The 27,217-nt window shown below is 42.4% G+C and overlaps 4 protein-coding genes and 1 non-coding gene across 9 annotated transcripts; 2 read left to right on the top strand and 3 right to left on the bottom strand.

Moving 5' to 3' along the window:
- Positions 1–180: 180 nt before the first annotated feature.
- On the bottom strand, positions 181–9,253 carry LOC147210963 (glycerol kinase-like). 3 transcript variants are annotated; one of them, XM_086119374.1, is made up of 22 exons: positions 9,030–9,253; positions 8,031–8,104; positions 7,855–7,961; positions 7,704–7,781; positions 7,556–7,635; positions 6,764–6,901; positions 6,566–6,675; positions 6,414–6,480; positions 6,252–6,269; positions 4,651–4,686; positions 4,508–4,575; positions 4,376–4,418; positions 4,221–4,301; positions 4,077–4,155; positions 3,911–4,007; positions 3,757–3,841; positions 3,509–3,629; positions 3,026–3,169; positions 2,869–2,955; positions 2,708–2,794; positions 2,573–2,627; positions 181–483 (listed from the first exon to the last, which is right to left on the bottom strand). In XM_086119374.1, exons 1-21 carry the CDS (start codon positions 9,120–9,122, stop codon positions 2,617–2,619), a joined length of 1,704 nt encoding a protein of 567 aa, XP_085975500.1. In that variant the 5' UTR covers positions 9,123–9,253; the 3' UTR covers positions 181–483; positions 2,573–2,616. The 3 variants fall into 3 exon arrangements, with proteins under 3 accessions (XP_085975500.1, XP_085975491.1, XP_085975509.1); XM_086119365.1 differs by having other exon boundaries at positions 181–2,627; XM_086119383.1 differs by lacking the exon at positions 6,252–6,269 and having other exon boundaries at positions 181–2,627.
- A 241-nt stretch (positions 9,254–9,494) lies between these two features.
- trnae-uuc (transfer RNA glutamic acid (anticodon UUC)) lies at positions 9,495–9,566 on the bottom strand. Its single transcript has one exon. It is a non-coding gene; the product is annotated as a tRNA-Glu (tRNA).
- Positions 9,567–9,733: 167 nt separating this feature from the next.
- Positions 9,734–12,277, top strand: wbp4 (WW domain binding protein 4). 2 transcript variants are annotated; one of them, XM_086119193.1, is made up of 10 exons: positions 9,735–9,853; positions 10,009–10,081; positions 10,168–10,230; positions 10,436–10,559; positions 10,646–10,855; positions 10,950–11,017; positions 11,107–11,182; positions 11,281–11,480; positions 11,547–11,767; positions 11,856–12,277. In XM_086119193.1, coding segments are annotated over exons 1-10 (1,236 nt in total). In that variant the 5' UTR covers positions 9,735–9,851; the 3' UTR covers positions 12,055–12,277. The 2 variants fall into 2 exon arrangements, with proteins under 2 accessions (XP_085975312.1, XP_085975319.1); XM_086119186.1 differs by having other exon boundaries at positions 9,734–9,853; positions 11,281–11,767.
- Positions 12,278–12,379: 102 nt separating this feature from the next.
- mtrf1 (mitochondrial translational release factor 1) lies at positions 12,380–15,570 on the bottom strand. Of its 2 annotated transcripts, XM_086119168.1 has the most exons (9): positions 15,081–15,570; positions 14,822–14,913; positions 14,641–14,722; positions 13,840–13,947; positions 13,591–13,763; positions 13,406–13,523; positions 13,198–13,334; positions 12,743–12,841; positions 12,380–12,670 (listed from the first exon to the last, which is right to left on the bottom strand). In XM_086119168.1, exons 1-9 carry the CDS (start codon positions 15,559–15,561, stop codon positions 12,545–12,547), a joined length of 1,416 nt encoding a protein of 471 aa, XP_085975294.1. In that variant the 5' UTR covers positions 15,562–15,570; the 3' UTR covers positions 12,380–12,544. The 2 variants fall into 2 exon arrangements, with proteins under 2 accessions (XP_085975294.1, XP_085975301.1); XM_086119175.1 differs by lacking the exon at positions 13,840–13,947.
- A 151-nt stretch (positions 15,571–15,721) lies between these two features.
- On the top strand, positions 15,722–18,211 carry ccdc122 (coiled-coil domain containing 122). Its single transcript, XM_086129513.1, has 6 exons — positions 15,722–15,746; positions 15,982–16,091; positions 16,599–16,991; positions 17,072–17,188; positions 17,252–17,325; positions 17,617–18,211. The coding sequence occupies exons 1-6, from the start codon at positions 15,722–15,724 to the stop codon at positions 17,705–17,707; spliced, it is 810 nt and encodes a 269-aa protein (XP_085985639.1). The 3' UTR covers positions 17,708–18,211.
- The last annotated feature ends 9,006 nt before the right edge of the window (positions 18,212–27,217 follow it).

The raw sequence follows: 27,217 nt of genomic DNA, 5'->3' as shown, positions 1-27,217 counted from the left end.
AAAATCCTGCTGGGGGTGCCCACACTAAGAAATGGAGAATTTTGTGAAGAGACATATTTCAAGTAAAACTTCACCTTTGACATCAATATTTGCTGCTTTTATGACAGCTCAATCACATAAACAGTACCTTTCTTCAAAAAAAACAACAAAAGACAACACAATTCCGGAAAAATGAAAATATTGGTGGCAAATCATGTATTTTCAAGTCTGTATTTACAATTTTAACATTTGCAAAAACTGTATGAACATTATGCTACATACCAGCGTGTGCGTTCACGTCCAGTGCTAGATTCATATTATTTGGGCGTGTGATAGGATGGAAGCGATCTCGTTTGTGCAAAGGCACACATGACACCTCATATTGTTCAACACCCCACTATATGGTGAGAGTGATAAAATTCAGTGCCAAAAATGTTTTTGCTCATTTACTGAGATGTGGAATTGCCCCAATCAGCATGACACCAACCAGAATCGTCCAGATATCTGAAAAACAAAATCAGTGTAAAGCACTGACCAGACAACTAAAACGGAAATAATTTAATGTAATACTTATATGGGAGGCGGGGGGGGGGGGGGGGGGTGGCAGCACTGCCTCCCTTGCCTAACTATCCTTGCTCTCAGTAGCCTACTATCTGTCTGGGCAGCCCAGTGTTGCCAAAACCATGGGGAAAGAAGCCTATTTGCCGTCAGCACAAATAAAAATTCAAAGGAAAGATATTTCAGAGCCAAGTTTCAAGTATTTATGGTTTATGATCATAGTGAGGACAGACCTGTATTCTGGACACCTAACATGTTGTTTCCATCTGAAATTTGACCATTTTGGGGCCCGTCGACAATGTTTACCTTTGCTTTCAGGAACACACAATAAATATTGACCTAAATTCATACGACATACGCAGTGTGGAGTGTTTCACACTTTGGAGCAACGTGATTTAGTGGAGCAACAGGATTGATAGTTAACAAAGGAATTCACCTGTGCCCATGCCTGGATTACCATCACTAAAGCCAATGTGGACAGGGGTACTCGTCAAAAAAGTTGTATATCATGGAAAAAGTGGATTTATTTCAGTAATACTATTCAAAAAGTGAAACTGCATACATTCATTCCACACATACTGATACATTACTGAACAAGTTTTAATTCGTTTTAATTTAAATGATTATATGAAAATTTAAAAACAATTCACTATCTCAGAAAGTTAGGATAATACATAAGACTATACAAAGAAATTAGTTTTAGAAATGTTGGCCAACCGAAAAGTATGACCATGAAACATATGTACATGTACAGCACTCAATACTTAGTTGGGGTTCCTTTTGTCGGAATTACTGCAGCAATGCGACGTGGCATGGAGTCGATCGGTGCGTGGCACTGCTCAGGTGTTATGAGAGCCCCAGGTTGCACAGATGGTGTCCTTCAACTCTTCCACATTGCTGGGTTTGGCGTATCGCGTACTCCTCGTCACAATACCCCAGAGAAAATCTATGGGGTTAAGGTCAGGCGAGTTGGCTGGCCACTCAAGAACAGGAATAGCATGGTCCTTACACCAGCTTTGGCAATGTGTCCAGGCGTCTAATCCTGTTGGAAAATGAAATCTGCATCTCCATAAAACTGGTCAGCAGCACTAACCATGAAGTGCTCTCAAATTTCCTGGTAGACGGCTGCGTTGACCTTGGAAAATCAGGAAACACAAAGGGCCAACACCAGCAGATGACGTGGCACCCCAAACTATGATTGACTGGGGGAATTTGACACTGGATCTCAAGCAACGCGGATTCTGCGAATCCCCTCGCTTCCTCCAGAATCTGGGACCCTGGTTTCCAAAGGAAACGCAACATTTGCTTTCATCAGAGAACTTTGGTCCATTCAGCAGCAGTCCAGTCCTTTTTGTCTTTAGCCCAGGCGAGACGCTTCTGACACTGTTTGTTGTTCAAGAGTGGCTTGACACAAGGAATGCGACAGATGAAACCCATGTCTCGCATACAGTTTTGACAATATTCTAATTTTCTGAGATCGTGAATTGGGATTTTCAATTATTTTTTTAAAATTAGTTTTCACACAGTCATCTTAATGAAAATGAATGAACACTTGAAATGTATCCATTCGTGTGGAATGAATGTACGCATTACACAAGTTACACTTTTTGAATGGTATTACGGAAATGGAAACTTTGTCATGATATTCAAATTTTTGACGAGTATCAGTGTGTGTAGATTCCACACAAATACATAGAGATTTTTTTTTCTAATAGTAAAATATATATACATTAGCCTAGTGCCCACAAATTAAAAGACCATATAAAGTGCTCTAAAAGTACTCAGAGTGTTGGGGAAGGGTTTTGGGAACAATGAAGCAGCAGCACAATTCATTTTGTACAAAATATGACTTAAGGATCACAATGACCTGCCAAATAAGCTCATAAAACAGTAAGAAAAACAGACACTGCATGCATACTCCTACTATAGTTCATGCACAACAAGAGAAATTCAATAGGGGGAAGGTCCCATTCAGTGTCAGTTCAAACAGTCTTTCCTCTTTGTGGAGTGACATTTTGGGGAAAACAAGACATACGGTATCCAATGGTGGGTCTTTCTCCTTGCTGTCCGCCAGGACAATTAATTGTGTCCTGGAGGGGACACAAAAGAGGTCTTCGTAAACTTAACAGATTATTTTAGCGCCCTCATGATCAGCTAGGCGGACACCAACCTGCAATGTAATTGGCTCCGATCAGCATTAGCATGCTGCCCATGATGTAGAAGCCCAGGGGGACACTGCAGAAGATGCTGCTTTCACCTGCGCACAAGATTACAACCGTTCAAGTCACAGAAAGGACATTTAAAATCAATAAGCAAATTGAACCACGCAACCATTCCCATTAGACGGCAGCTCTGTGGTCTCCCAGTTCATGGACTTCTGAACGGCTTTCTTCCAGCGGGCATACCGGAACTCACTCTCTGTCAGACACACGCAAACACGAGAAAAATATCACACGATGCACAGTGGAGTGGACTTCTTCAAATATACCTTCAGGGTTGATCTGAGGCTCAAACTTCTCCGACGTCACTTCACTCAAGTCGTCCGGGTTCAGGCTCCACACGCTCACCCCCTCCGCTGCACCGGCCGCCATCGCTGCGCCCAGAGCAGTGGTCTCTGGCATGGATGGTTTCACTGAGGAAAATAAGGAAACGGGATCATTTACAACTTAAAACTAATGCTCTCCTATGGCACCACAAATTATTTTGTCTACTGCTCAAAAAATAAATTAGTACATTTAAAAAAAAAATCTTTTAAAGGATTAACATGCCACTTTATCATTTAACATACCGGTACATTGATTGATGACAACAAAAAAAAGACCCCGAGTGCGTCTAATAACATTCGTTTGTGATGTGTTTTCATGCTTCCGTGTAAAATGCTTTTTAAAAATTTCTGCTGGAAAAAAAACACGAATGCAGTTGTCATCAAAAAAATGACGATGGAAACATAGAGGGCAAAGGGAAGGCCTACCAACAGGGATGCAGAGTATGTCCGCCTGCAGCTGCATCAGCAACCTGTTGGATGTCATCCCTCCGTCCACCTGCAGCTGAGTGAGCGGGATGCCGCTGTCTTGATTCATGGCGTCCAAAATCTGCAAACAAATGGAAAAGCACAAATTTCAAGCTTCAACTTCACACCATACGAAGGGGATGGTCTGTGTCTGTGTATGTGAGCGAAAGAGTAGAAGTGAGTCTGAGTGAACGCGTGTGTGTTGGCACCTCTCGTGTCTGGAAGCAGACTGCTTCCAATGCAGCGAATGCAAGATGACTCTTGTTGGTAAACTGTGTCAACCCGCAAATAACCCTGTGACACAACGAAAACGTCCATCAAATGCAGTTGTCAGGCCAACTTGTGTTCCAAACTGGGTCCTACCCTCTCGCACTGGGCTCCCAGTAAGGCGCATAAAGCCCCGAAAAGGCAGGAACAAAATAACAACCATAGGATGTCCCAACTGATGCAGCCAACTTCTCTGCACAGAAAAAGAATGCACAGGTCGTAGGGCAAATAATCGAAGAGACTGAGAGTTCATATGACATACCAAGCTCCTCGGAAGATCCGATGATGCCAAGATTGTCCTGCAGCCAACGGACCACAGCTCCGGCGATAGCCACAGAACCCTGGCGAGAACACCATGTTGGACAAGGATGCAAATGTAAAAAAAACACGATTCCTGGTGCTTCACCTCTAATGCATAGCAGGCGGGTTTGTCTCGACCCAGTTTGTAGGCCACAGTGGTGAGAAGTCCATGGTCAGAGATGACTGGCTGCAAAAGACAACAGCAGTTAACCATCGGGGGTACAGTCCAACTTCCAGACATTCGCAGGGCAGTGGCAGCACCTTGGGTCCGGTGTTGCGCAGCAAAAAGCAGCCTGTTCCATAGCTGGAATACATCACAAAAAGCATTGGGAACGGTGCACTTTGCCAAAATACCTTTTCTTTTTCTCCCAGCCGCACGGCGTGTGGACTTACGTGTTTTTAGCTTGCCCGTCCTGAAAGCACATCTGTCCAACCAACGCTGCCGACTGATCCCCAAGACACTGAATTACGAGCAAATGCACGAGCATCAGATATGGAGCAATTTGCATCGGCCAATAGAATTGATTAATACTTACCCCTGAAATGGGGATACCAGAAAGTGCTCCTGATTTCTGCCAAGCAATCACATGTATTTATTAAGTGAACTGCCATTTATTTAAGTTTTTTTGTCACTTGTGATAAGACAATAAACCACAATTCAAGGTGATAGTGGATGAGACATCCAGGTACATCCAAAACTTCTATTGCTAAAATGCTAAAACATAAGACTAAAGCGCTCCATGTGAAACCACGCTGCCCAAATTATGTCACCACCAACCACATTATATGACCATATCGTCAAATAACAGATATCGCTATAAGGTGCCTTTGGCGTTCTCATCAGAATTCTTCAGTCATCATGAAAGTATAGCAGAATAACCAAACTCTGAGGTCACTCATACCAACACAATGATATGCAGTTTTAAATGTTCGTCATCTTATAGCAGTTTTCTTCATTTGGCTCCGCTAACTACAGTGTGTAATAAGGGGATAAAAGAAACAAAATCATTTGTTTTTACGTGGTTTTGTTGTCCACAACAAGTTATTTGATCAAATGGGACATTTATCTATTTTCATAATCACACTGAACATTTTCCATGTATCCCCAAAATTGCTATCCGCCCTGTCATTAGGCAGTACAGTAACTGCCCCTCGTTTTCAATGACATTACCACCAGCATTTTGTCTTTCTTCAATGGAGTCTGACACTGTGGATTGCTGCAGAGAAATTTTCTTCTATACCGTTTTGTAATTGTCATCAGGTGTAGTTTGATGTTGTGAAGCTTAGCATATTGACTGTCAAAGTCAAATAGAAATTGGTATAAACTTTTCAGAAATTAAACAAATGTTAGCAGTGCGCAGCCATGATGCTAACTGACACATTTCTAAATGGAAGGTGCATTTTCTCATGAAATGCTAGCATTAGCCAAAAATGTCCACCCTGTCAGCTAGCTCACATATTACACTGTTTGTGTGTACATTGTTTGTTTGCAGTTATTATTATATTGTGTGTGTGATGTGACCAATATGCATTTCTAACAGTATAAGTCTACTTTATAGAATGAATATTAAGTTCAATGTATTTATTTATTTATTTATTTTCAGGTGAAACGGGACATCTCAAAAGCACCTTATTGACTAAAACAGCACAGGGAACGGAAAACAAAATTCTTGCAAAACCATTTTCGTTAACAAAAAGCCATAGTACATCAATAAACATCTGTTTTTCAAGACACCAATGTTCGTGTGGACATGGCCTCAATATCGTCAATATACTCCTTTGTATGCACAGGGTACTCGGGGTGTGATCACGGAGTGAACAGATTTAGGAATGTTCAGGCGATGGGTGGAGCAGAAGCTGGTGAGTGCCACGTCACAAGAGAAGCAAAGCTGAACAGCCCATTTCCAAACGGCAACACCTCATTTGTAGATATTTGTAGAACCAAACAATGTTTGTATCCAATTAACAGGACATATTTTGTCTTTTTGCGTCACAAAATTTTGATAGAAAACTGCCTTAGCCACTAAACTATCTGCTCGAAGTTGGAAATGATCTTGTGAGACAGAGTATAAGCAACCACACAGAAGAAGCAGGGTTTAGCGTGATAAGGAAAGTGGCGAGTTATAATATGACTTACCCAGCTCGAACTTATTTTCTACCAGCGAGAGAGGGGAGACAATGGCACACAAAATAATGCCTAAAAGAGTTTCTTGGTCAATGTTCATGCACTCAGAACAGCTCTGGTTATTTTTCAAGCGGCACAAAAAAATAAAAAAATTAATCTGTGATGATGGCTCACCATGAGGCCATAGATTTCAGAAGAGCTTCTCACTCGAGGCAAAATCTCCATTGGAATACCAAAGTATCTGATGGGGATCAAGAAAAACCATTAGCCTGATGGGAGTATGTACCCAATATGTCATGCACAGGGGCAACGAGTATGTGTCTTACTTGCAGAGCTCCGGGTCCCAGTCCATGGTGTGAATGTTGAACAACATGGTCCGACTGGCATTAGTCACATCTGTGCAGTGAACCCCTCCAGACTTTCCTCCGGTTAAACACTGGAGGATATTTTCACCCAGTCATGCTCAACTTCTTGTAACCCGAAAAAAAAAAAAAAAAAAAGATAAGCGGCAACAAATGTCTCACCCAGATGAGCCAAGAGTCCACGGTGCCAAACATGGCACGGTGAGAAAGTACAGCTTTGTGGACTTCGTCGACATTGTCCATCAACCAGCGAAGTTTCACCGCACTGAAGTAAGTGCTGATGGGGAGACCTGTTTTATGCTAGATGATGTAAAAGGGTAACAAATTGTGAGGGGTTGTATCAATTTACTGGATATAAATGGCCTAAATGTTAGTTTACCATGCACACGTGCATGTTCTGGGTCAAATTTTCAGGAGCAAAATTATCATCATAATAATCACGGATGTGGCCAGTACCGATACAGGTATCAGTGTCAGGCCAACACTGGCTTTTTATTTTATGGTATTGAATAGTCAGAGAGGCTGCCGATACCAGCCACTGATAGTTCTTTTTTAATTTGAGTAAGACAATCCTCAGCAGTAGTTGCCACTATACTGCAGCAGTTTGACACATATAACAATATTTTCCTTTTTGTTTATCTTGGGTCAATTTAGTGCTTGATTAACAAAATAATAATTAAATCATGCTTTTCAATTGGCCAAGAGTGGCCATGATTTAGCAAAAGGAACAATTTGATGTTACAGGTACGTCATTGATAAATTTAAAGAGCAGAAATTGGAACTTGAAACATCAGACAAAATGTAACGCCTTTATAAATTTCATGACATTTGCTTTAACACAGCTAAAATACTTCAAACAAGTATTTTGATTTGTTACTGCAGCAAACTCAAATGCTTCCTGATCACTGAAATGAAACAGAGAGAGAAATGTTGCATGACTGGTTTGGTTTTCACCTTCAGGTGGTTTTTATTTCTCCCTGGTGTTTTGTTGATCAGACTCTCAACTGTAGATTGAGTTCGGAGGTCAAGCCAAACTGAGAAATAAGAGACAAATACGTTTTCTTGCTCAGGATACACTTTACAATAATTAAATAAATGTTACCTATTGCATTGTACAGCGGCTCCCCAGTTTCTTTGTCCCAAACAAGTGTGGTTTCCCTTTGGTTGGTAACTCCAATCGCTGGAAAGAAACAAATAACTGAGTACTATTAATGGGATTTTACAGTAACTGCAAAAGACCCAATCCCACATACCTTTAATATTAGCAATGTCTATATTGAGTTGTGTGAGTTTTTCACATGTGCGCTCCATGCACTCGTACACAGACTGCAAGATTTCTTTGGGGTCCTCCTCCACCCATCTGAGAGGCACAAACACAATTCAGGTCTTCAGAGTGATGCATTCATGGATTATTTAACCACACACTGACCCTTCTTTGGGGAAGCTCTGTTTTATTTCCACCTGGTGATGGCTGAGGAGTTCAGCCGTTTTGGAATTGAACACCTGCCAAAAGAGCACATGAAAGTTACATGCTATACAGTACACTACTATTTACTGCTCCACTGGCAAATATTTGGATCACTAAGCAGTGCGCATGCTCTGTAATTGCAGAAATAATGTGAAAATTGGACAAGAAATTTTGAGAAATTCAATTCTGATCTGAAAAATTTACCAAAGCATCTGAGAAAAAGGTTTGAGAAATTAAATTCTGATCTGAGAAATTTACCATGGCGACTGACAGAAACTGAAATTTACCATATTGGTATGGCTTTTAACCTCAGTCAAGCGAATATCAATGTGGAGGGCTGAGTTCACTTTGGCATCTGTGGTATGAATAAATCTAAGAATGGATTTTCATGCCCTTCATGTGAAACGATAAGAGGGAGCACATAACTCCTACTCTGGCATCCCTTCACTGGCTCCCTATACATTTTAGAGTTATTTTCAAGATCCTATTACTGGATTTGTTTTCAAATGACCTCGCACCACCTTACCTCTCTGAGCTCATCCGCCCCTACACACCTGCCAGGCGCCTCAGGTCTGCGGACCAGACATTATTAGAAGTACCAAGAACTAAACGGAGGCTCAGAGGGGATCGAGCCTTTTCCGTTGCTGGTCCCTCTCTGGAATGACGCAAGCCTCCTCGCTGCCCATCTTTAAAACCCGCCTCAAAACCCACTTGTATTCTTTGGCATTTGACTCAGCATGACCCAAATTATGATCTTAGTTATACCGTCTTTGTTACTGATTTGTTGCTTTACTGTTGTATATGTTAGTTGCTCCATGTACAGCACTTTGTGTGCAGCGACGGCTGTTTGAAAGTGCTCTATAAATACAGTTGAGTTGAGTTGAGAAACGTACAGACAAGAAATATGAAGAAAAAAACGAGCGACTGAGCACAAGATGACCCACTCGTGCCCGCACTTACCAAGAACCGTGTGGAGCTGGTGCCCTGGTCGATGGCAGCCACCAGCGGTCCCAGCGTTACGTGGTGTGAGGACCCAGCCATGGCGCTGATCATGTGGAGCCCCACAACACCGAAACCCCGCAGCCAGTTGCTATAATCCGGCTGCAGGGAAATTCAAAAGGAGAGAAATCGGGCGTGTAGCGAGGCTCTTACATTTTGCGTAGATATGTTCTCGTGGGCGCTTAGTGATGACGTCTCAGCCTTCACGGATTTATTTTTTTTTTGCTCACGGATTTGTTGAGAGCTCTTGAGTCACGCAAGACGGGTTATTTTACCGACAGTGATATAATACATTTACACACTTTGTGTCTATACAAATCTCTACTCACATATATGTGAGAAAACGTAGAGTTCGTGTGCTGATTTTAACTAGACAGTACATTGTTAAACAGTAGGCAACAATTTTGTTTGGAGACAGAAAAGGTGTTCCCATACCGGGAGTCGAACCCGGGCCGCCTGGGTGAAAACCAGGAATCCTAACCGCTAGACCATATGGGAGTTGCTCAAGAAGGCACTCTAAATCCTTTATAAATATGCATACATGGTTTATGAGATTCATTTCTGATTTAAATGTTTGCTTTTACCCATGGTCGTGTAATACCCGATACGGGTATTATATATATATATATATTAAATACCGTGAATGGTCGGCCGAGGAAACCAGCGTCTTTGTTGTGACGTCATCAGCAATGGACAGAATAGTTCCTGAAATGTGTACAGACTGAGTGTCGTTTTCTTTGTTTTAACTCAAACCTACCTTACAATCACACCATAATACTATAAATGTAAGAACCCGCTCTCAAATACTTAACATGTATCGTAAATTCACCTTGTGCTACGGGTAATTTTCAGGGAAGCATATCGATCTATATTTTATTTAGCTACATAGCTGTCAAGGCTACAATGCGTAGGCTGCTAATCCTTTTCCTATTCTGTTCAGGGCTGATTATTGGAAGTCACAACCGAGGAAATTCTGCCAATACTGCAAGTGTTGGATTGCGGATAATAAACCCGTAAGTGAGCCCCATTTTGTTTGTTAATTGCCGACGGCAGTGTTCATGTGATGGTCACAAGTATTTCTTTTTATGTTGCATTGTAGAGCATCGAATTTCACGAAAGAGGAAAGAATCACAAAGAAAATGTGGCAGCCAAAATTTCTGAGGTACCTGTATCACATTTGTCTTGCATTTTGATGGTTACTGTTTCAATAAGCGAAACGTTTGTGAACTTTGTTGGCATATTAACAGCTAAGAAAAATATAGTACTTCAGTTTGGCATCACCCCCATTACTGGCCAGACTGAGAAGCTTCACTTTGTATTGGCTACCCTCAGCTGTCATTTGTCACATTATCGATCTGTCTCTGTAGATCAAAAAGAAGAGCGTCCAAAAAGCAAAGCAAGAGGACCGTATGTCAAAACAGTTTGCAGCAATGGAGGAGGCTGCGCTGAAGGCATATCAGGAAGACCTGAAAAGGATGGAAATGGACTCTGGTAACAGTGTGTGGCACTATGTTAAAAATACAGACTGGTCATAAAACATCTCTCTTTTCTTGACTGTAATTGTTTTTTTGTATCAGGAACTGGTCCTTGTGTCCAAACCACAGTACTGCCACAACCTAAGGCACCACCTGTGGTACTGTGTGAGCCACCACCACATAAAAAATATCAAAAGAAAACTGAGAAACCAAAGAAGTCATCAGGGGAGCAAAAAAGAACACAGAGTATGTGTTGGGTTGAAGGACGGACAGATGACGGACACGTGTACTACTATAACACCATAACTGGAGGTAAAAGGCTTTTTTTAAGGCGTATCACTGGAACATTGGTTCTCTGTCCGAATGACTACTTTGACCTGTGTTTTGTTTTTGTTTTTTGCTGCAGACTCTCAGTGGGACAGGCCTGAAGGCTTCATGACTGGCTCATACTTTGTGCAGCACGGACAGCACAAGGTTATATAAATACCATATATATTTTGATTCTAGATTACCGGTACCCTTTTAAGAGTGCAGTTCTATTTTACTGCTTTCTTATTTCCTAGAACTCTTCAGGTAGTGCTTGGATGGAAGGTGTCAGCCCTGAAGGATATACATATTGGTACCACACAGAAACAGGAGGTTTGAAATCTATCTACCTAGCTTTCTATTGTACATTTGCTGTCATTGCAAGCAGTCTGTTAATCTGTATCTCAAGTTACATTTGTCTCACCTCTCAGAGTCTAGATGGGAAAAGCCAAATGACTTACCCCCCACCGATGAAACCCCTAAATCCAGCTTGGCATCTGGCAGTGAGAAAGCACTTCAGGAGGAGCTGACTTCAGGAGACAACGGCTGTCATGAGGCTCAGTTATCCCAAGACGCAGAAGTAACAGAACAACCGACCCTGTCGTCCGTTGTCCCAGAAAATAGCTTTAGGGTAAGAACAATTGAGATGGAGAACATTAATTTACCTGTATTCAAACTTCCTTCTGCGCTATTTCAGAAAAGAAAAGCAGAGGGGGAACCTTCAGGAAAGGATGAAGAAGATCAAACAAGCAACAATATTCCTCAAGAGGACGTTAAGGAGGAAAAGAAAGAGGAGGTCCAAAATACAACCAGTGAACCTGGAGTGAAAAAACAGGAAGAGTTGGCAAAAGCTAAGAAACCAAAATCACTGAACCCGTATGGGGCTTGGGAACAGATCAAGGAGGAGAAGGATCCATAGTATGTGTGCCCTTCATACTTGCTGGAGCTGTTCACCCTTTAGATCATTCGTTTCAGTAACTCGTCTCTGTTCTCTTTTTATTCCCAGCACAATTGTGGACTTGCAGTTGCCCAAAGTAGTAGACGAAGACAGTGCTCCGAAGGAGTTGCCACCGGAACCAAAACCCAAGTTCAAGGAGCGCATCATCACATCACTCGGAGTGGAAGGCGGACCCACTTCATTCAAGAAAAGCAAATCACAGAATGGAAAATCCAGAAGCTTTCGACAAAGAGACAATGATGACTAGACACATTTTTTTTTCCATTTTCTGAATTGTCAATGAATTTGCTTTTGTTGTTCAAGTTCATTTTAATGTTGCTCTTGAACATGTACAGGTGAATCAATCAGCTGGCAGTATGTGAGCAGCTGATGGTATGTGAGTGCATAAAGCTGATAAGTGGCCTCGCAGTGTCATAATGACAACTTCAAGGATGCCGGAGTCTAATAAAGATGACACTTTTGACACAAAATGTCTTTAAAATGGTTCCCAAATAGCAATTTTCAGTTTGTCACCAAGAAAAAGTTCTTATTTTCATTATTTTAGGATAAATAATTTAATCACAGGCATAATGAATGTACAGTAAATTGCAAATAACAAAAAATATAGTTCCACGAGCAAAATCTGCAACTGCAATGTGAAAATAAATATTTGCAGTGTGACTACACCTCATGTCCGGTGTTTCGATATTGAGGTTGAACTATCAAACCCCAAACTTGACAGCAAGCTTTGGCGTGAGTCAGTCTGCAGAAGAGTGCACACTGCTTCTGCTGTTCTCCACCAGGTCCAGAAGCGCCTCCCTTTCTGCGTGTTCAAGTACGACAGTGATGACATCATCAAGCGCCTCCCCTCCTCGCATGAACTCCTGGCGTGGTTTAGAAGAACATGCACAAATGTGATCGATGTCGGACCTTGGGTCACCGTTTCTGCAGCTAACCTTAATGTCTCTGCAAATGTAGCCAATCCGGTGGTCTGTGACGCGATCCTGGCTGAAGTTGTAGGTGCGAATCCTCTCTGACTGCGAGCGCGTTCCCACCTGGTGTGAAGACACACAGCTGGGTGTTAATCAAAATGTACAATCTACCTATAAAATAAGTTGGTTTAATTCAATGTTTAATTCAATTTCAATGTCGGAAACTTTTCCAAAGGAATTGTTGGGAATAATGCAGGAAATGGGATTTTGAGATGTTGAACTACACTCCTGGAGAGTTTGGTTTGTATACTGTACATATTCTGTTGAGAGAAAAATAATATTATACAATAACAATTTTAAATTTGGTAGTACAAACTTGGAAGGGGCGGTTCTGCCATTTTGAAGACGACACAGGTTTGTGTATTTTTGCTTTCTTTGCTTGCTAATTGTGATAGTATTGGCTTCGGGAGGGGGGTTACCTGCTGCTTCCGTGCCAAATTCTTCTGCTCAGTCTCTTTACCCATCATGCTCTGGTAGAGGCGGGCCTTCAGCATGCGCATGGCAGTTTCTCTGTTCTGCAGTTGAGAGCGGGTCTGTTGACACTCTGCTGTGATTCCTGAAAGGGAAATTTTACAACAGTCGTCAAGAAAACTCTGGACAAGTTTGACAGCTGTTGGATTGTCATACCCGAGGGGAGATGAACAATGCGCACTGCGCTATCAGTTGTGTTGACACTTTGACCCCCAGCACCTCGAGATCTGAACGTATCAACTCGGAGCTCTTTGGGGTCGATGCTGACATCCACCTGGAGCGCAGGTGTTAGCTTTAAACTCAAGTTATTAAAATCGAGAGCTATTGAGGAGTTACTGTACCTCAACAGGCTGAGGCAGAACGACCACAGTCATGGTTCCAGTGTGGATTCGCTGCATCCTGGAGGAAAGGCCCACCTCAGGAATCCTCTGCACACGGTGGGTTCCACCCTCATGCTTCAGATGTCTGTACACATTCTCCCCAGCTATACGTACAGCCGCGTGATGCAAACCACCTGAGAAAGACATGAGAAAAAACTCAAGGCTCCAGTGTATCGCGCAAAGCAAGCAGAATATATACCGTATACAGACCAAACTCTGCAGGAGTGTAGTTAAAGATCTCAAAATCCCAGTTCTTATAAGCGGCAAAACCCTGGTACATATCAAACATTTCTCTCGTGAATTGCTGGCATATATCACCTAAAAAAAATACATACCGTAATTTAAATAAACCTCTGATAGACAGCACTGCGAAAAAATGTTACGAGTATTCAGGTTTCGGGTGAAATTTCAGGATCAACGTAAAATGCCTCATAACCTTTATGTGGGAATGTAATCAGCTCTTCCCCAAATTTTTGAATGCTCATCCAACTGTTTAATGTTTCACTACAGGAGCTTAACAGCAACATTCACAAATTTGTAAATCGACCAATAAATGTCCTGGTTCAATTAGAATTGTAATGTAAATGGCCCTCTTCATCATGCTATTCACATTTGGACACCATGAGATCAAGATGGCAACTAGCATTTGATTAACAAGACCTGTAAATGGCCACTGAACTGTCACAGAGTGCCAAGAGCAGGTTGTAGCAGAGAAATAAAGTCTCACATAAAGGCACAGAAGGGGACACGCTTGGAAATATTCAAGGCTCAAACAACTGTTGTGAATTTTGCAATTTAGCCTTTATATTTATGTTAAGTTGTTCAAAAAGTAGTGATGACATGAGCATTGAAAAGTTTAGTGAGCGTAAAATTGAGAGTATCTGTAAAGATCAGTACATTTTAGGTTATACTAAAATTGCACCCAAAAGCCCAATGCTCCTAACTTTTTCTGTTGCATGTATGTAAATGTTTAATACAGCTGTAACTGTAATTGAAGTGAAAGTCACAAACCTCCCGTTGTTCGTCCTGAAACAACCTCCAGCAGAATGTTACTCGAGTCCAGAGGGTCAATTGGCAAGAGAGCTTTTATTAACTAGAGAGCAAGAGTCAGAGAGAGAGGGGGAATATACTCAACCACACCACTGAATATTCTACAAAAACTTTGATCATGCACGTGCTCTTGTGTCGTTACCTCTTTCTTTAAGCCTGAAATCCTGTCTGCAATAAGCACTTCCTCTTCTTTCAGCAGCTGATCAAACTGTTCATCTTCATCTTTGGAACCAGCTGGGGCAACAGTCAAGAGTAGAGCAAAAGTAATGTCATCATGATATCAAACATATAGTATGAAATAAATGATAACTATGACATTCTCCACAGATTAGATAAAATGCACTGATACTACGAGCAAACATACTATTGCATTTCCCAAATTTATAAAACGGGCTACTTACAATGCAATATGGTATTAATTTCGTCAAGATCTTTCAGGGCCTGTTCAACTTTGTAATAGACATGTGCCAAAGGTAGCAGCTCAGTGTATTTCTTAACCATTACTTTCCTGTGAGCTTCGCTCAGGTTTGAACGCTGCAACTTGTGCTCAAGAGCTTTGTGGTTGTCCATGAGCTGCCGAAGATACATTTGAACGGAATCGTTTTCGTACAAGCACCCGACATCATTGTGAAGGAGGCTTCTTGTCGTCAATGCAATACAGCGCTGTGCCAGAGCAATCGCATGCTTTTCACCAATGTGTCCTGAGCTTGTTCTCCACCATCCTCTGTTTAGATTGTTGTAAACTACGCAGGAAAAAACTGCACGCAAGCGACACAAACTACGAGAAAACATTTGACAGTGTATTTTTTTGCGCACATGAAATCGATGAGTAAAAAAAAAACAGCGTTGAGGTCGGTTTGAATAGAATTTCAAAACAAACATGTGAATGAAACCCGGAAGTAGTTTGCGAAATGACGGGTCAAGGGTACTACAAAGCACGCTGGGAGTTGTAGTTTTACTGCGGACACAGGTTAACTCTCATGGTAATCCTTGGCTCTTAGTTCATTTAGAGAAAGAAAAAACTCACCTGGCTGATGTTAAAATGTCAAATCCCGCCACTTGTACAGGTGGGTGAACAATGGCCAATTGAACACACATATTTAGCAAATGTAATCAATATATTCCTTTTAAAAAAGAGAACGGTTTTCAATGCTAACATCGCTATCCAGCTCTAGCTCTCGTTTTTAACCTCTAATTGTAATTGCTGTTTGGCCAAATATGAGATTAGGGTTGTACCTTTTATCCACAATTATATGTTTTTACTTAAAAAAAAATGATACTTTGTTCCTATCTGACCTTCAGGATCTCAGAGTCAATTAACCGTAAGCCAAGCTCTGGAAAATATCAGCCAACGTGACACCACTGAGTTTGAAACTCAGCAAAAAGACCAGGAGTCTCTCAGCTCCCTACAGGTTCACCTTTAATTTTAACAAAACATTTAAGGATAGTTTGGATTTTTTCCCCCTTACTATTTCCACCCAGGCGACACAGAGGTTGACTGCACGTCACAGTACAGAGGTGCAGGGTTCGATTCCGGCTGCTGCCTTCCTGTGTGGATTTTGCATGTTTTCCCCATGCCTGCGTGGGTTTTCTCCGGGTACTCTGGTTTCCTCCCACATTCCAAAAACATGCATGGCAGGCTGATTGAACACTCCAGATTGTCCCTAGGTGTGAGTGTGAGTGCGAATGGTTGTTCGTCTCTGTGTGCCCTGCGATTGGCTAGCAACCAGTTCAGGATGTACCCCGCCAACTGCGCAAAGACAGCTGGGATAGGCTCCAGCACATCAGCGACTCTCGTGAGGATAAGATGATTAGAAAATGGATGGATGGATAGATGGATTTTCACCCAATCTTAGTAAATTTTACTTCCAATGAAAGAATATACGTATATGTGCATAAATGTTGAATGCGTTTGACAGGTGACTCTATCGGATGTGCAGAAGAAAAGCGACGAGGCTGAGAAGAAATTCAGACATAAAGCGAGAGACCTCCTTATTGTGGAGGATGATATGATGCATTTAGAGCAGGAAATGCAGGCAAGACGTGACCACTGTGCCTCCATCACAGTGGACAAGGCAAAACTCCTGGAGCAAATAAGTGAGGAAGAGGAGAAGGCCTGCATGGCACGGGCTCAGTTTGACATTTATCGAAGAAATATGGTGAGCCACAGGCAGGCAGTTTTGCGCAAGATGGACCATACTGATGCTTGCAAAGAGGAGAAGAGAACCCTTGTCGAAAAATTGAGGAAGTTTAAGGAGGAGCTGAAGGAGGATTTAGAAAATCCACATGGAATCAAAGTGCAGTCAGAAAAGGTACATTTGTAACTATGGGTTTCTGACCACCATGTTTACTTCCACACAGCTGTACGAAAGCCTGGATTTTATCTCGACAGAGAGAGATTGAGGCCCTGACAGCGGAGATTGGAGAGTTGATGGAAAATATAGCAGAGAGGAGGGAGAGCCTTCAGAAAGAGTTGGAGAGCCATGTCCAGTTAAAGCAAGACATCGAGGTATGGCAAAAGAAACTTTCAAAGCTGCTGAATGTATTTAATGATGTGTTTGCACTGTCTTAGGGGCAAACCAAGCGGTTTAATGCCATCATCAAGCACCTTCACTGTCAAATCAGCAAGGCCCAGGCCGCCCACAGGTAGAGACTAAAAGGGCCATTTCATAATTTTTTGAAGTGAAAGGCAGCGGGACATCTGGGTGGCAGAAAAGGGATGACCTAAACTTTTATTTTTGGGTTCTATTTGGGTTTTTTAACAACCACCCCACCACAGCCCCATTTCTTCTCATTTTTCGTTGAAAACGTATATTGGAGGTTCTGCTCCATATTTCCTGTGAATATCCACAGTCCGCTGCATTGTCTTTGCCTATGTGGTGATAAATTGTTTTATGGTTGGCCCCATGGAAATACATCTGTCCCTGATCTATGCAGGCTAATGTCCAAAGACATCTACCACATGGAGAGACAGAAAGTTGAGCTTCAAAGGCAGCTGGGATCATCAAATGACTCTGATCAGTGTTAAAGCAACAAGAGATACAGGACATCGCGGCATGCCACACTGACAAGTCATGAGTTGTCGCTACAACAAGCCAGCAGAGGACAGCAGTGTCAAATAAATGTATAGCTGTACAGCCCCCAACCCCAATGGGAATGTACAATATTCCTTGTTCAAACAGCTACTAGCGCGAAGTGTCTAAATATAGTGTTTTGAACCGTTCATGTAGCATACTGTTTTACATTAATATTTCGGGAATATGATTTGCATTTGGACGAGAGACGAAGAGACAGTCAGCAGGATGTTTTTCGGCCCACCACCAGGCCACCACCTCCTCCGCGTTAGTTCATCCTGGCCACAACAATCCGAACAAAAGCTTCAACTGTCGATATGTTTTGGTACACACTGTTCCGGCTTCCGTGTCACTGGCTCGCCTGATGCTCGCTGAAGTGACATTCCCACTGCAGGCTCACAAGGCGAGACTGAGCCTCGTCGACCATATCTCAAAACGAAATAACAATAATTGGTAGAAGGACGCAGCATTGCTGCACACTACAGTGTGCTCTACTCATCATAACTATTGTATATTTTGAAGTATGGTTTCTTTGTACTCTGGTTTTCTGGAGTAAACGTACAATAAAGTTTCAGTGCTACTCTACTCATGAACATTGTATTCCTATATTTCATGGTATTCCAGTGTTGAGAAGGGACATAAACATGGAGCGATGATGAAAATGCTCCAGTTTTTGTTTGTTTATTTTCGTAATTCTAATTGTTAATTTCGGAGAAGTTTTAATGGATCACATTTAAATCAAAAGCATGATCATTTTTGTATAGAGATGATGTGTGCCTTTAAGGGGTGTAGCCTTGTGAGTGACCTCACAAACTCGGAGTCAGTCTGGTTGGCCTTTTACCATGCAGTTTAGCTTTTCCTCCACATTCCATCCGAATGTTCTCATTTTGCATTTGTGTGTTTGACTGTCCCAGTCACTAAATGACTGAAAGTGCATCGACAACTACGGCTCTCTTTTTTGAAAAGCATACTTTTTTGGGGGGGGAAACTTCTCATGGCAGTGTATCTAAAAATGATGTGTTATTCAAATTTGGGCCTGCTACACAAAGCAATAACAATCAATCAAGCGAAGTGTCATAACCAGAAAAACAAGTCTATACAGTGATCCCTCGCCATTTCGCGGTTCGTTTATTGCGGATTCGGTGCATCGCGGATTTTTCCAAACATATAAAAATTTTTAAAAATTCATATACATGGAGTACAGTACTGTATATGTTGCTCTATGTGACTCGCTGTTGTTTTGCAGCTTCTCGTGGACTTTTTGCGGACTTAAAAAAAATGTTTGTTTTTTTGTTTTTTACCTGTATATGTTAATTGGTTGCTACTTCGCGGATTTTCGTTTATCGCGGGTGGTTTTGGTCCCCATTAACCGGGGGATAAATGAGGGATTACTGTACTATGATCTCATTGTAAAGGTACAACTGTCTGTGTGTTTCATGGCTCATGTTTAATCCGGGCCTGCAGATGTTCTGATAGCGAGCACAAGCCGGATGAGCATGTGTTTGTCAAAACCAGCACTTTATGTTCAGATTGTGCTGGAACATCCTGGACTTCTCACAGTTTGAAGAGTGGTGGTGGTGGGAGTGGGTGGATTGGGTGTGCTTTGTCATTTTGTATTGCCTCCAGTGAAGATGACCTATATATCAACTCAGCATGTGTTGATCTACATCACAGGTGTCAAACACAAGATCAGATCTGGCCCGCCACTTCTTTTTATGTGAACTGCTAAAGTAAATCAAACATGTCAACTTCCATGATGCTTGCTACAATTGGTATCAAGATTTCTAATTCTCATATGTAATGAGTAAGAGATATTTTGTAAGCATTTTCTTGTTACTAAACCCCTCATTACGGTTACTCAAACAATAGTTGAATACTGTACACCGTGATTCTTGGTTTCTTTATATAGTTTCAGTAATAACCAAGGCAAACGGTAACGACAAAAATGAGATTGACATCTCCATTGTGCGGATTAAGATTGAAAGACTGACCACTCAAGGCTTTATAACCTCCACAGGGTCAAGGAAGTATTTAGATGACCATTAGGGTTTTTTTCTTTACTTTGGTCTACTTTTCAGGGAATAGTGTCTCCTACAAGTACCTGGGTTTTCATCTCAACAAGAAACTAAACTGGTCGACCAACACGGACACTCTGATCACGATGGGACAGAGCCACTCTTCCTACTCAGAAAACTGAGGTCATTTGGAGTTCAGGGGTCACTCCTTAAGACCTTCTATGACTCTGTGGTGGCTTCAGCCATTAGCTTGCTGGTCAACCAGCATCTAAGCCCGGGAGAGAGAGAGAGACTGGACCGATTGGTCAAGAGGGCCAGCTCTGTCCTGGGCTGCTCCCTAAGGACTCTGGAGGAGGTGGGCAACAGGAGGATGCTAGCTAAGCTAAAAGCTATGATGGACAGACCCTCCCACCCCCTCCAGGCTACCCTGACAGCACTGGGCAGCTCCCTCAACCAGAGAGTGACACACCCGCGCTGCAAGAAGGAGAGGTACCGCCGCTCGTTCCTGCCGACTGCTGTCAGGCTACTGAATAGATGCACCTGAAAACCTGGACTCACACTCACTCACGCATTTGAAATAACACAGCCACCTTATGCAGCATATATGCAGTTCAATATGTGCTTATATTTTATATTGCATCCTGTACTGTGTGCAGTTCATTTTTAACATTTATTTTGTGTATGCAAATACTTCATGTTTTTCTACTTTCTTCCCTCCAAATTTTGCTGCTGTAAATTGTGAATTTCCCCATTGTGAGAAGAATTTCATATCCTATCTTGCACACAAGACTTTACAAGCATCATTTTGATCTTATACTTGATATTATACCTGCACAAAGATATCCTACTGACACAAAAATAGAGGAAGCAGTGAAAGGTGACCTCATGAAGCCAATGTTTACATTCACGTGCCTTTGTGGTGGAAGTCACAGAACAGGAAAAACTCAAAGACAAAAAGCTTTTTTGGAAGCCTTGAAAATGATCCGCGCTTAGTGTGCGTCAAATGACAAAAGAGTAATGCTAAATACTGAGAGGAGGCTGTGTAGTCTAGAGTTCGTTTATGTAGTTCATACATGATTACAGAACAAATATACTTTCGGGGAAAGTCGGCGTTTGTTTTACTTGTTTGGGTTGAATCATCTGTCCACAGAGCACATGAACTCTCTCACCTGGCAAACAAGTCGCCGGTTGCTTTGAGAGATTCTCTGAAGGGCATTGCAGGTTCCTGTGGATGTGTCTGTCACAAAGTGCAGGCAGGCAGATGCCATCCAGATGAAAAGGACAGCGTTCGATTATGGCGAGGCATTTAAAGATGCTTTGTGTTCCATTTCTTCCTTACTTGCATCCAGAAACAAATAGGAGGCAGCAGTGAGTCATAAAATTCGATCTGAGGTTCAACTGAAGCGGACTCCTGTATACACGGACGTTTTTTTAAAAAAAACAAAAGTAGTGAAAGAATAAATGCGAATTTCTACGATAACTGTTTCTGATTCTTTAATTACTAATAGGGTGAGGCTTAACACACAATGTTAAATCTTTTAAATATATGAATGTCAGCCCCTCCGCTGCTTTCCGAGCAGACATTACCATTAAGCCTTTGTTATTCATCACTGATATTAATGCAATACAATACATCTTGATTTGTATAGCGCTTTCACATGATGAATGATCTGACATACTTAACATGAAGAGAAGAAGTCACGCAGAGGCAAGAGAGTGCATTGCTCAGGTGCGAGACAAAAAAGTACCTGCAATGGAGCAAATAAAAATTGTTTAAGAAAACCTTTATTAGTCTCGCAATGGAGAAATTCCCAATTCACAGCAGCAAAGTTATGAAATGAAGAAGTAGAACAACAAACTATAGGAGCTGCTGGAAAGCCAGCCACTCTCGCGGCGCCATTTTGAAGTCAAAATAACAAAAATAACACAACACGACACATAGGACAGTCGTGCAATCTTCACCACTTTTCTGCATACGCTTTGTTGTCTGAAGCAGTTATAGATGAAAGAGGAGAGGATCAAAGTGTCCTTTCACCAGTGGGTCAGAGACGTCATGCTGAAAATGTGCACACGTCTGCTACAAGCTAAGTTTTGAAAGCAAACACGAAGCTGTAGCGTCCATTGACGAAAAGAGATTAGTTCACTTCTCCTGTCCCACGTAATCCGCTTCAAACCCCAAGCCGCGACTCCCAGTTCCAAATCAGCATCGGCGCTCCGCGCTAACGCTCCTTTCTTCTCATCGTCGGCTCCTCAAGCCTTACATCCATCCAGCCGTAGACCATTCAACAGCACCGATCTCTCCGGAAATTGGCCTGAAACTTGACAGCACATCTGGATCAAGACCAGGTTTCTTGATCAAGGGTTGGACCATAGCATGTTTAAACTGTTGGGGAACTACACCAGAAGAGAGGCTGCTGTTGATGATATCCAAGACTGATGCGCCAACACTCGGGAGAACCTCCTGAAAGAAGTGCGGGGGAAGAGAGTCGCAAGGGGAGCCAGATGGCTTCGTCTGGCGAACTACATCCTCCAAAAGCGCCATGGACACAGTTTCAAAAGAATTTAGCACAGCTGAACATGGAACATGGACAGAGGGGTCAGATGCGGTATTTGAGACCGGAGTCCTAGCTGTAGAGACCTTATCAATGATAAACTGAAGGAATCTGTTGCACATCTCGGGTGAAGAATCCGAGCAAGTAGGCAGAGGGGGTTTGAGTACAGAATCTATCGTTTTAAATAGTGCGCGTGGGTTGTGACGGTTAGCTTGAATAAGGTCCGACAGATATTCTCTTTTGGCCTCTTTTACTGTGAGCTGGTAGTTACGACAGCAGTCTTTCCAAATTTGATAAGAGACATGCAATTTGTCATTTTTCCACTTGCGTTCGGCTTTGCGACACCCCTGCCTAGCTGCGCGGGTAATGTCGTTAAACCATGGCTCGGGTTTAGGTTTTCGGAGCACAGTTTTTGAAGGAGCCACCAAATCCAGGATGGCACGGCATGATGAGTTGAACCAAGAGGTGAGTCCCTCTGTGTTCGACGAGGGTACGCAAAGGTTATTAAAGGCATCAGAGAAACGACTAGCAGTGCGAGGGTTAAAAATTCGGCGTTTAAAACTAGGAGCGGCAGATTTCACAGCAGCATGCGATAAGACTACGTCAAATAAAACTGCCATGTGATCAGGTTGCGAAGAGAAGGCGCAACCACCAAGCACAGAGTCTCCTCCTTGATGAATGTCGTGGCCAAAAAATGCTGAAAAAAGTCCACATCAGGTCCACACGACGTAAACAACACAAAGTGACAAAACAAACACAAAAACAACAAAAAAAAGCAAGGCTCATGAGAGCACTTGCTGAGGGCTGCCTACTCGGGCGCAATCTTGACTTCAAAGTTTATTAGTGTCTGACAGCTTATGGAATCATTTTGAAAAGATCTGTAGTTCATAATTTGATCTACACGCTTATTAGTATGTAAGGGTCAAATATAAATTGCCTTCAAAATGTCACATTTACATCCTGTCATCATCAGGTTACTTGAACCTGATTCTGTCCTCCAGCGAGACGTCCCACTGACGCCTGGGTGGAGGTCAGGCTATTTTTGAGGTGGCAAGGTCGAGACTTTCCTCCTCTATGTGCGGATGCCAAGAAGAACTTCTTTTTTTTTTTTTTTTAAAGATGGCAATGTGACACAGAGGCAACTCGGCATATTTGCAATCACAGGTCTGCTTTTCCCTTTTGCAGTGGCAGCAACTGCGGATTGAAAACAACCAACGCATCAGCTATCTTCGAGCGCTCAGCCCAAAATATCAGACGTGATGAACTGAATCACACTAATGGGATTGTCACACAGTTCGAAGCTGACCTCGATATCCTTATTTGACATTTTAATTTTGCATGGATCAGTGCAGTCATTCGATACACTGTAACATCCTCAAAAGCTCATTTAGGATCGTCTACCAGACATTATATTTTTATGCGACACGTCTGTCAGCTCCAAGTCAGGCTACATTTGTGTTGTCTGACGTCGACATTAAAGTGACTGAGCAATTCCTGTCCTTCATGACAATGAGTATCGACCTTTTCACCATGACGCCTCACATACTTCCGGATGGCAAGAGGCAGAGCGATATCCGATGGCACCACTAGTAAACAAACCCTTCCTTTTTATTTGACCAAGGCAGAGTGATTGAATCAATTGCTTGAATGATTTTCGCCTTCTTCTCTCTCACCCTTGTCTCAATATGTGAAGTGTCAGTCAACAAGATGATATTACGTTACGCTGTGGAAGAGACACTTAGTTTTGAGTGAAATACGATACCAAGATGAGAAGTCACACACATGAGATGGTGGGTGCTAATCCACAGTAGTCCGACTCTTTTTCCAAGCGGAGTGAGAAAGGACGACGGCCCTGCAAACTAAAACTTCCAGAGTGCCTGCTGGAGATTTGGGTCAAGGACAATTTTTTTTTTGTACTGCATTTTCTCCCTCTGCTTGCATTGGCTTTCTGCAGGAACATTCCAAAAACATGCACGCATACCTGCCAATTTGTACGTTTTCCCCGTATTTTATACATTTTTTTTATCATTTGAAATCATGTACGGCGTATTACAACTTTTATACGGGGGGAAAAAAGCAATTGTGAACCGATCTCACAAAGACCATTTTGGCTCAAATCCAGATCGTCTTACCTGCTGGTAGCCAACGACAATGCCGTCGTTGATCGCTACTATTGTCACGGCAAACCAGCAAAAGTAATCCATCCATCCATTTTCCGAACCGCTTGATCCTCACTAGGGTCGCGGGGGGTGCTGGAGCCTATCCCAGCTGTCTTCGGGCACCCTGAATCGGTTGCCAGCCAAACGCAGGGCACAGAGACGAACAACCATCCACGCTCACATTCACACCTAGGGACAATTTAGAGTGTTCAATCAGCCTGCCATGCATGTTTTTGGAATGTGGGAGGAAATCGGAGTACCCGGAGAAAATCCACGCAGGCCCGGGGAGAACATGCAAACTCCACACAGGGAGGCCGGAGCTGGAATCGAACCCGGTACCTCTGCACTGTGAAGTCGACGTGCTAACCACTGGACTACCGGGCCGCCCCAAAAGTAATCCTCAATCGTATATTTTTTTTCATCGCTGCGTACGGTCGGATTGATAAAGCATGATGTGCGTATGCGCGGTAGACCGTTGTACGGGTTTTTGTTGCTATTAGCCGAGGGTTGTGCACGTTAGTGTTTTTAATAATAATACATTTTATTTATATATATTTTGATCGATTGAATCCTTTATTTCAAATATTCTGCTAAAAGAAATAATCCATGGATGAAAAAATGGATTCAAATATCCAATACTGATTTATAAATTGTACAATTCAGTTGAAAAAAAAAACAATCGTCGTTTTGAGAGGTGAGGTTTAAAACAACTACAAATAAAGTTGTCCTCTTATTAACTGGGATCCGGAACCTTCCAATTCAAGTATTAGTGTGTGGATATTTTGCAGCATTGCTCTTGCTGGCCCATGTTGAGCCATCCCGATGTGTGCAAATATGGAGCATGGTGGTGATGTGCTGACCGTGGGTAGGATAATCCGTTGTATGAGGCAACACTGGGGTCCATCCAGGCTTGAACCAGGAGGCCACCTGCTTGCTCAGCATCGTCAACAGCACAGCAGGAAGTCGGGGCCAGGCGATGATAAGCAGATTTGTGGGGTACATGTTTGTGTCTGTGAACAGTAGGTCATATATGCACACATTATGTAAATGAGCGATTCTCAACAAGTGTGTCATTAGATATCAGTTGTGGAAATGATTCAATGTCACTTTATAGTGGTATGAAAAATGTCTTAAGTACTGCAACTAGTGTATCTTTGTTCATCTCTCTAAAGTAGTGACATATTGACACAAAAAAAATAACGGACTTTTTTTCCACTAGATGGCATTAACTTGTTCATCAACTTTTTGTGACGTTTTTGTTTGGTGATGTGCTATGAGATTTGTTTCAATTGGAAAATATGTGCTTTAAAACCTTTGTTGGAAAACGCTGATATACAATAAATGATTCCACTCCATGTTATTTCTGTCTCAGGCATTAGCAGCGGATAATCTGGATGTGATCCCTACGCTTTAGTACGTCCTGCAGCTCACGGCTGTAACACACTTCAAGAAAACACTCTTTGTCAATGAAATGGGATTTGCGAAAGTACCATCTGGAGAGGAGGTCATGAGCCCCTCAGCATGATCCGTGGACCAACCTAGGAAGAAGGGGGTCACAGTCTGTCCCAGGGTAGCCTTAATTCAGCACTCATACAGGATACTTAACACATCTTGGAATTTGGAATAATCTCCAACAATACAGGAGTTTACACATAGAAAAATTAAAGGTGTGATGGACAAAAAATTGTATTCCTTGTCAGGAAAGTGAGGGGTGGGGGTGGAGCAAGACAAAACTGTGGGGGAGGGAGGGTTTGTTTTGTTTTGTTTTTGTTTGAAAAGGCGTTGGGATAGCAAAATTCACAAGACTTATTCTGTCAGAATAACAGATAAACTGAAGTCGCGGACAATTGTGAAAATTGGAATATAAGTGAAAACAAAAACCAACCTCCTTACACCCTACGGCAAAAACAAAAACAAATTCAAAATGACAATTCAGTGATGGTCTTGACTCCTTGAAGACATACAACCAAACGTCAAGGAAACGGCCTTCTTGTGGGTGAAGACATCTTTGGGACCCCAAGGGACAAACACGACACAAATCAGACAATACAAATGAACGAAGCAACTGGAGCCGTCATTAACGATATAATACTTGTCCTACTAATCCAAAACCAGATGTAAGACGCATTCTGTATTTCAAAATATTTTTAGTATTTCACTTTTATTCTATTATAATCGGCCGGCCCGGCAGTCGAGTAGTGAGCACGTCGACTTCACAGTGCAGAGGTACCGGGTTCAATTCCGGCTCCGGCCTTCCTGTGTAGAGTTTGCATGTTCTCCCCGTGCCTGCGTGGGTTTTCTCTGGGTACTCCGGTTTCCTCCCAGATTCCAAAAACATGCATGGCAGGCTGATTGAACACTCCTAATTGTCCCTAGGTGTGAGTGTGAGCGCGAATGGTTGTTCGTTTCTGTGTGTCCTGCGATTGTCTGGCGACCGGTTCAGGGTGTCCCCCGCCTACTGCCCGAAGAAGGCTGGGATAGGGTCCAGCACCCCCCGCGACCCTAGTGGGGACAAAGCGGTTCGGAAGATGAATGAATGAATGAATGAATGAATGAATGAATATTATAATCGAGGGAATGCGCTCTGGTGGCCACGATTGGCTATTGTCGCAAAGGGCTCCATTCAAGACTCTTGACTCTGGGCAGCAGCGCTATGCAAATACAGTCCTGCATATCGAATTATATGGAGCAAATTAACTGCCCTCTGTAGTGTGCTACTGATAAATTTAATATTCAAA

This window comes from Hippocampus guttulatus, chromosome 1 (assembly GCF_054856545.1).
Source record: "Hippocampus guttulatus isolate MCC_2025c chromosome 1, RoL_Hgut_1.0, whole genome shotgun sequence".
Taxonomy (NCBI): Eukaryota; Metazoa; Chordata; class Actinopteri; order Syngnathiformes; family Syngnathidae; genus Hippocampus; species Hippocampus guttulatus.
This window is presented reverse-complemented; position numbering and strand designations above follow the sequence as displayed.

Bases quoted from the DNA above. Each gene is read 5' to 3' on its own strand.
- ccdc122 (XM_086129513.1), top strand. From the start codon at position 15,722: ATGTCAAATCCCGCCACTTGTACAG. The intron at 16,992-17,071 runs GTACATTTGTAA...TTATCTCGACAG, and splicing joins TCAAAGTGCAGTCAGAAAAG to AGAGAGATTGAGGCCCTGAC. The intron at 17,326-17,616 runs GTAGAGACTAAA...TGATCTATGCAG, and splicing joins AAGGCCCAGGCCGCCCACAG to GCTAATGTCCAAAGACATCT.
- mtrf1 (XM_086119168.1), bottom strand. From the start codon at position 15,561: ATGTTTGTTTTGAAATTCTATTCAAACCGACCTCAACGCTGTTTTTTT. The intron at 14,723-14,821 runs GTAACGACACAA...CTTGCTCTCTAG, and splicing joins TTTCAGGCTTAAAGAAAGAG to TTAATAAAAGCTCTCTTGCC. The intron at 12,671-12,742 runs GTTAGCTGCAGA...AAACCACGCCAG, and splicing joins ACATTTGCAGAGACATTAAG to GAGTTCATGCGAGGAGGGGA.
- LOC147210963 (XM_086119365.1), bottom strand. From the start codon at position 9,122: ATGATCAGCGCCATGGCTGGGTCCTCACACCACGTAACGCTGGGACCG. The intron at 6,676-6,763 runs GTGAGACATTTG...AATATCCTCCAG, and splicing joins TGGACTCTTGGCTCATCTGG to TGTTTAACCGGAGGAAAGTC. The intron at 4,156-4,220 runs GTGAAGCACCAG...TGTTCTCGCCAG, and splicing joins CCGCCTGCTATGCATTAGAG to GGTTCTGTGGCTATCGCCGG.
- wbp4 (XM_086119186.1), top strand. The intron at 10,082-10,167 runs GTAAGTGAGCCC...GTTGCATTGTAG, and splicing joins GGATTGCGGATAATAAACCC to AGCATCGAATTTCACGAAAG. The intron at 11,018-11,106 runs GTTATATAAATA...CTTATTTCCTAG, and splicing joins TGCAGCACGGACAGCACAAG to AACTCTTCAGGTAGTGCTTG.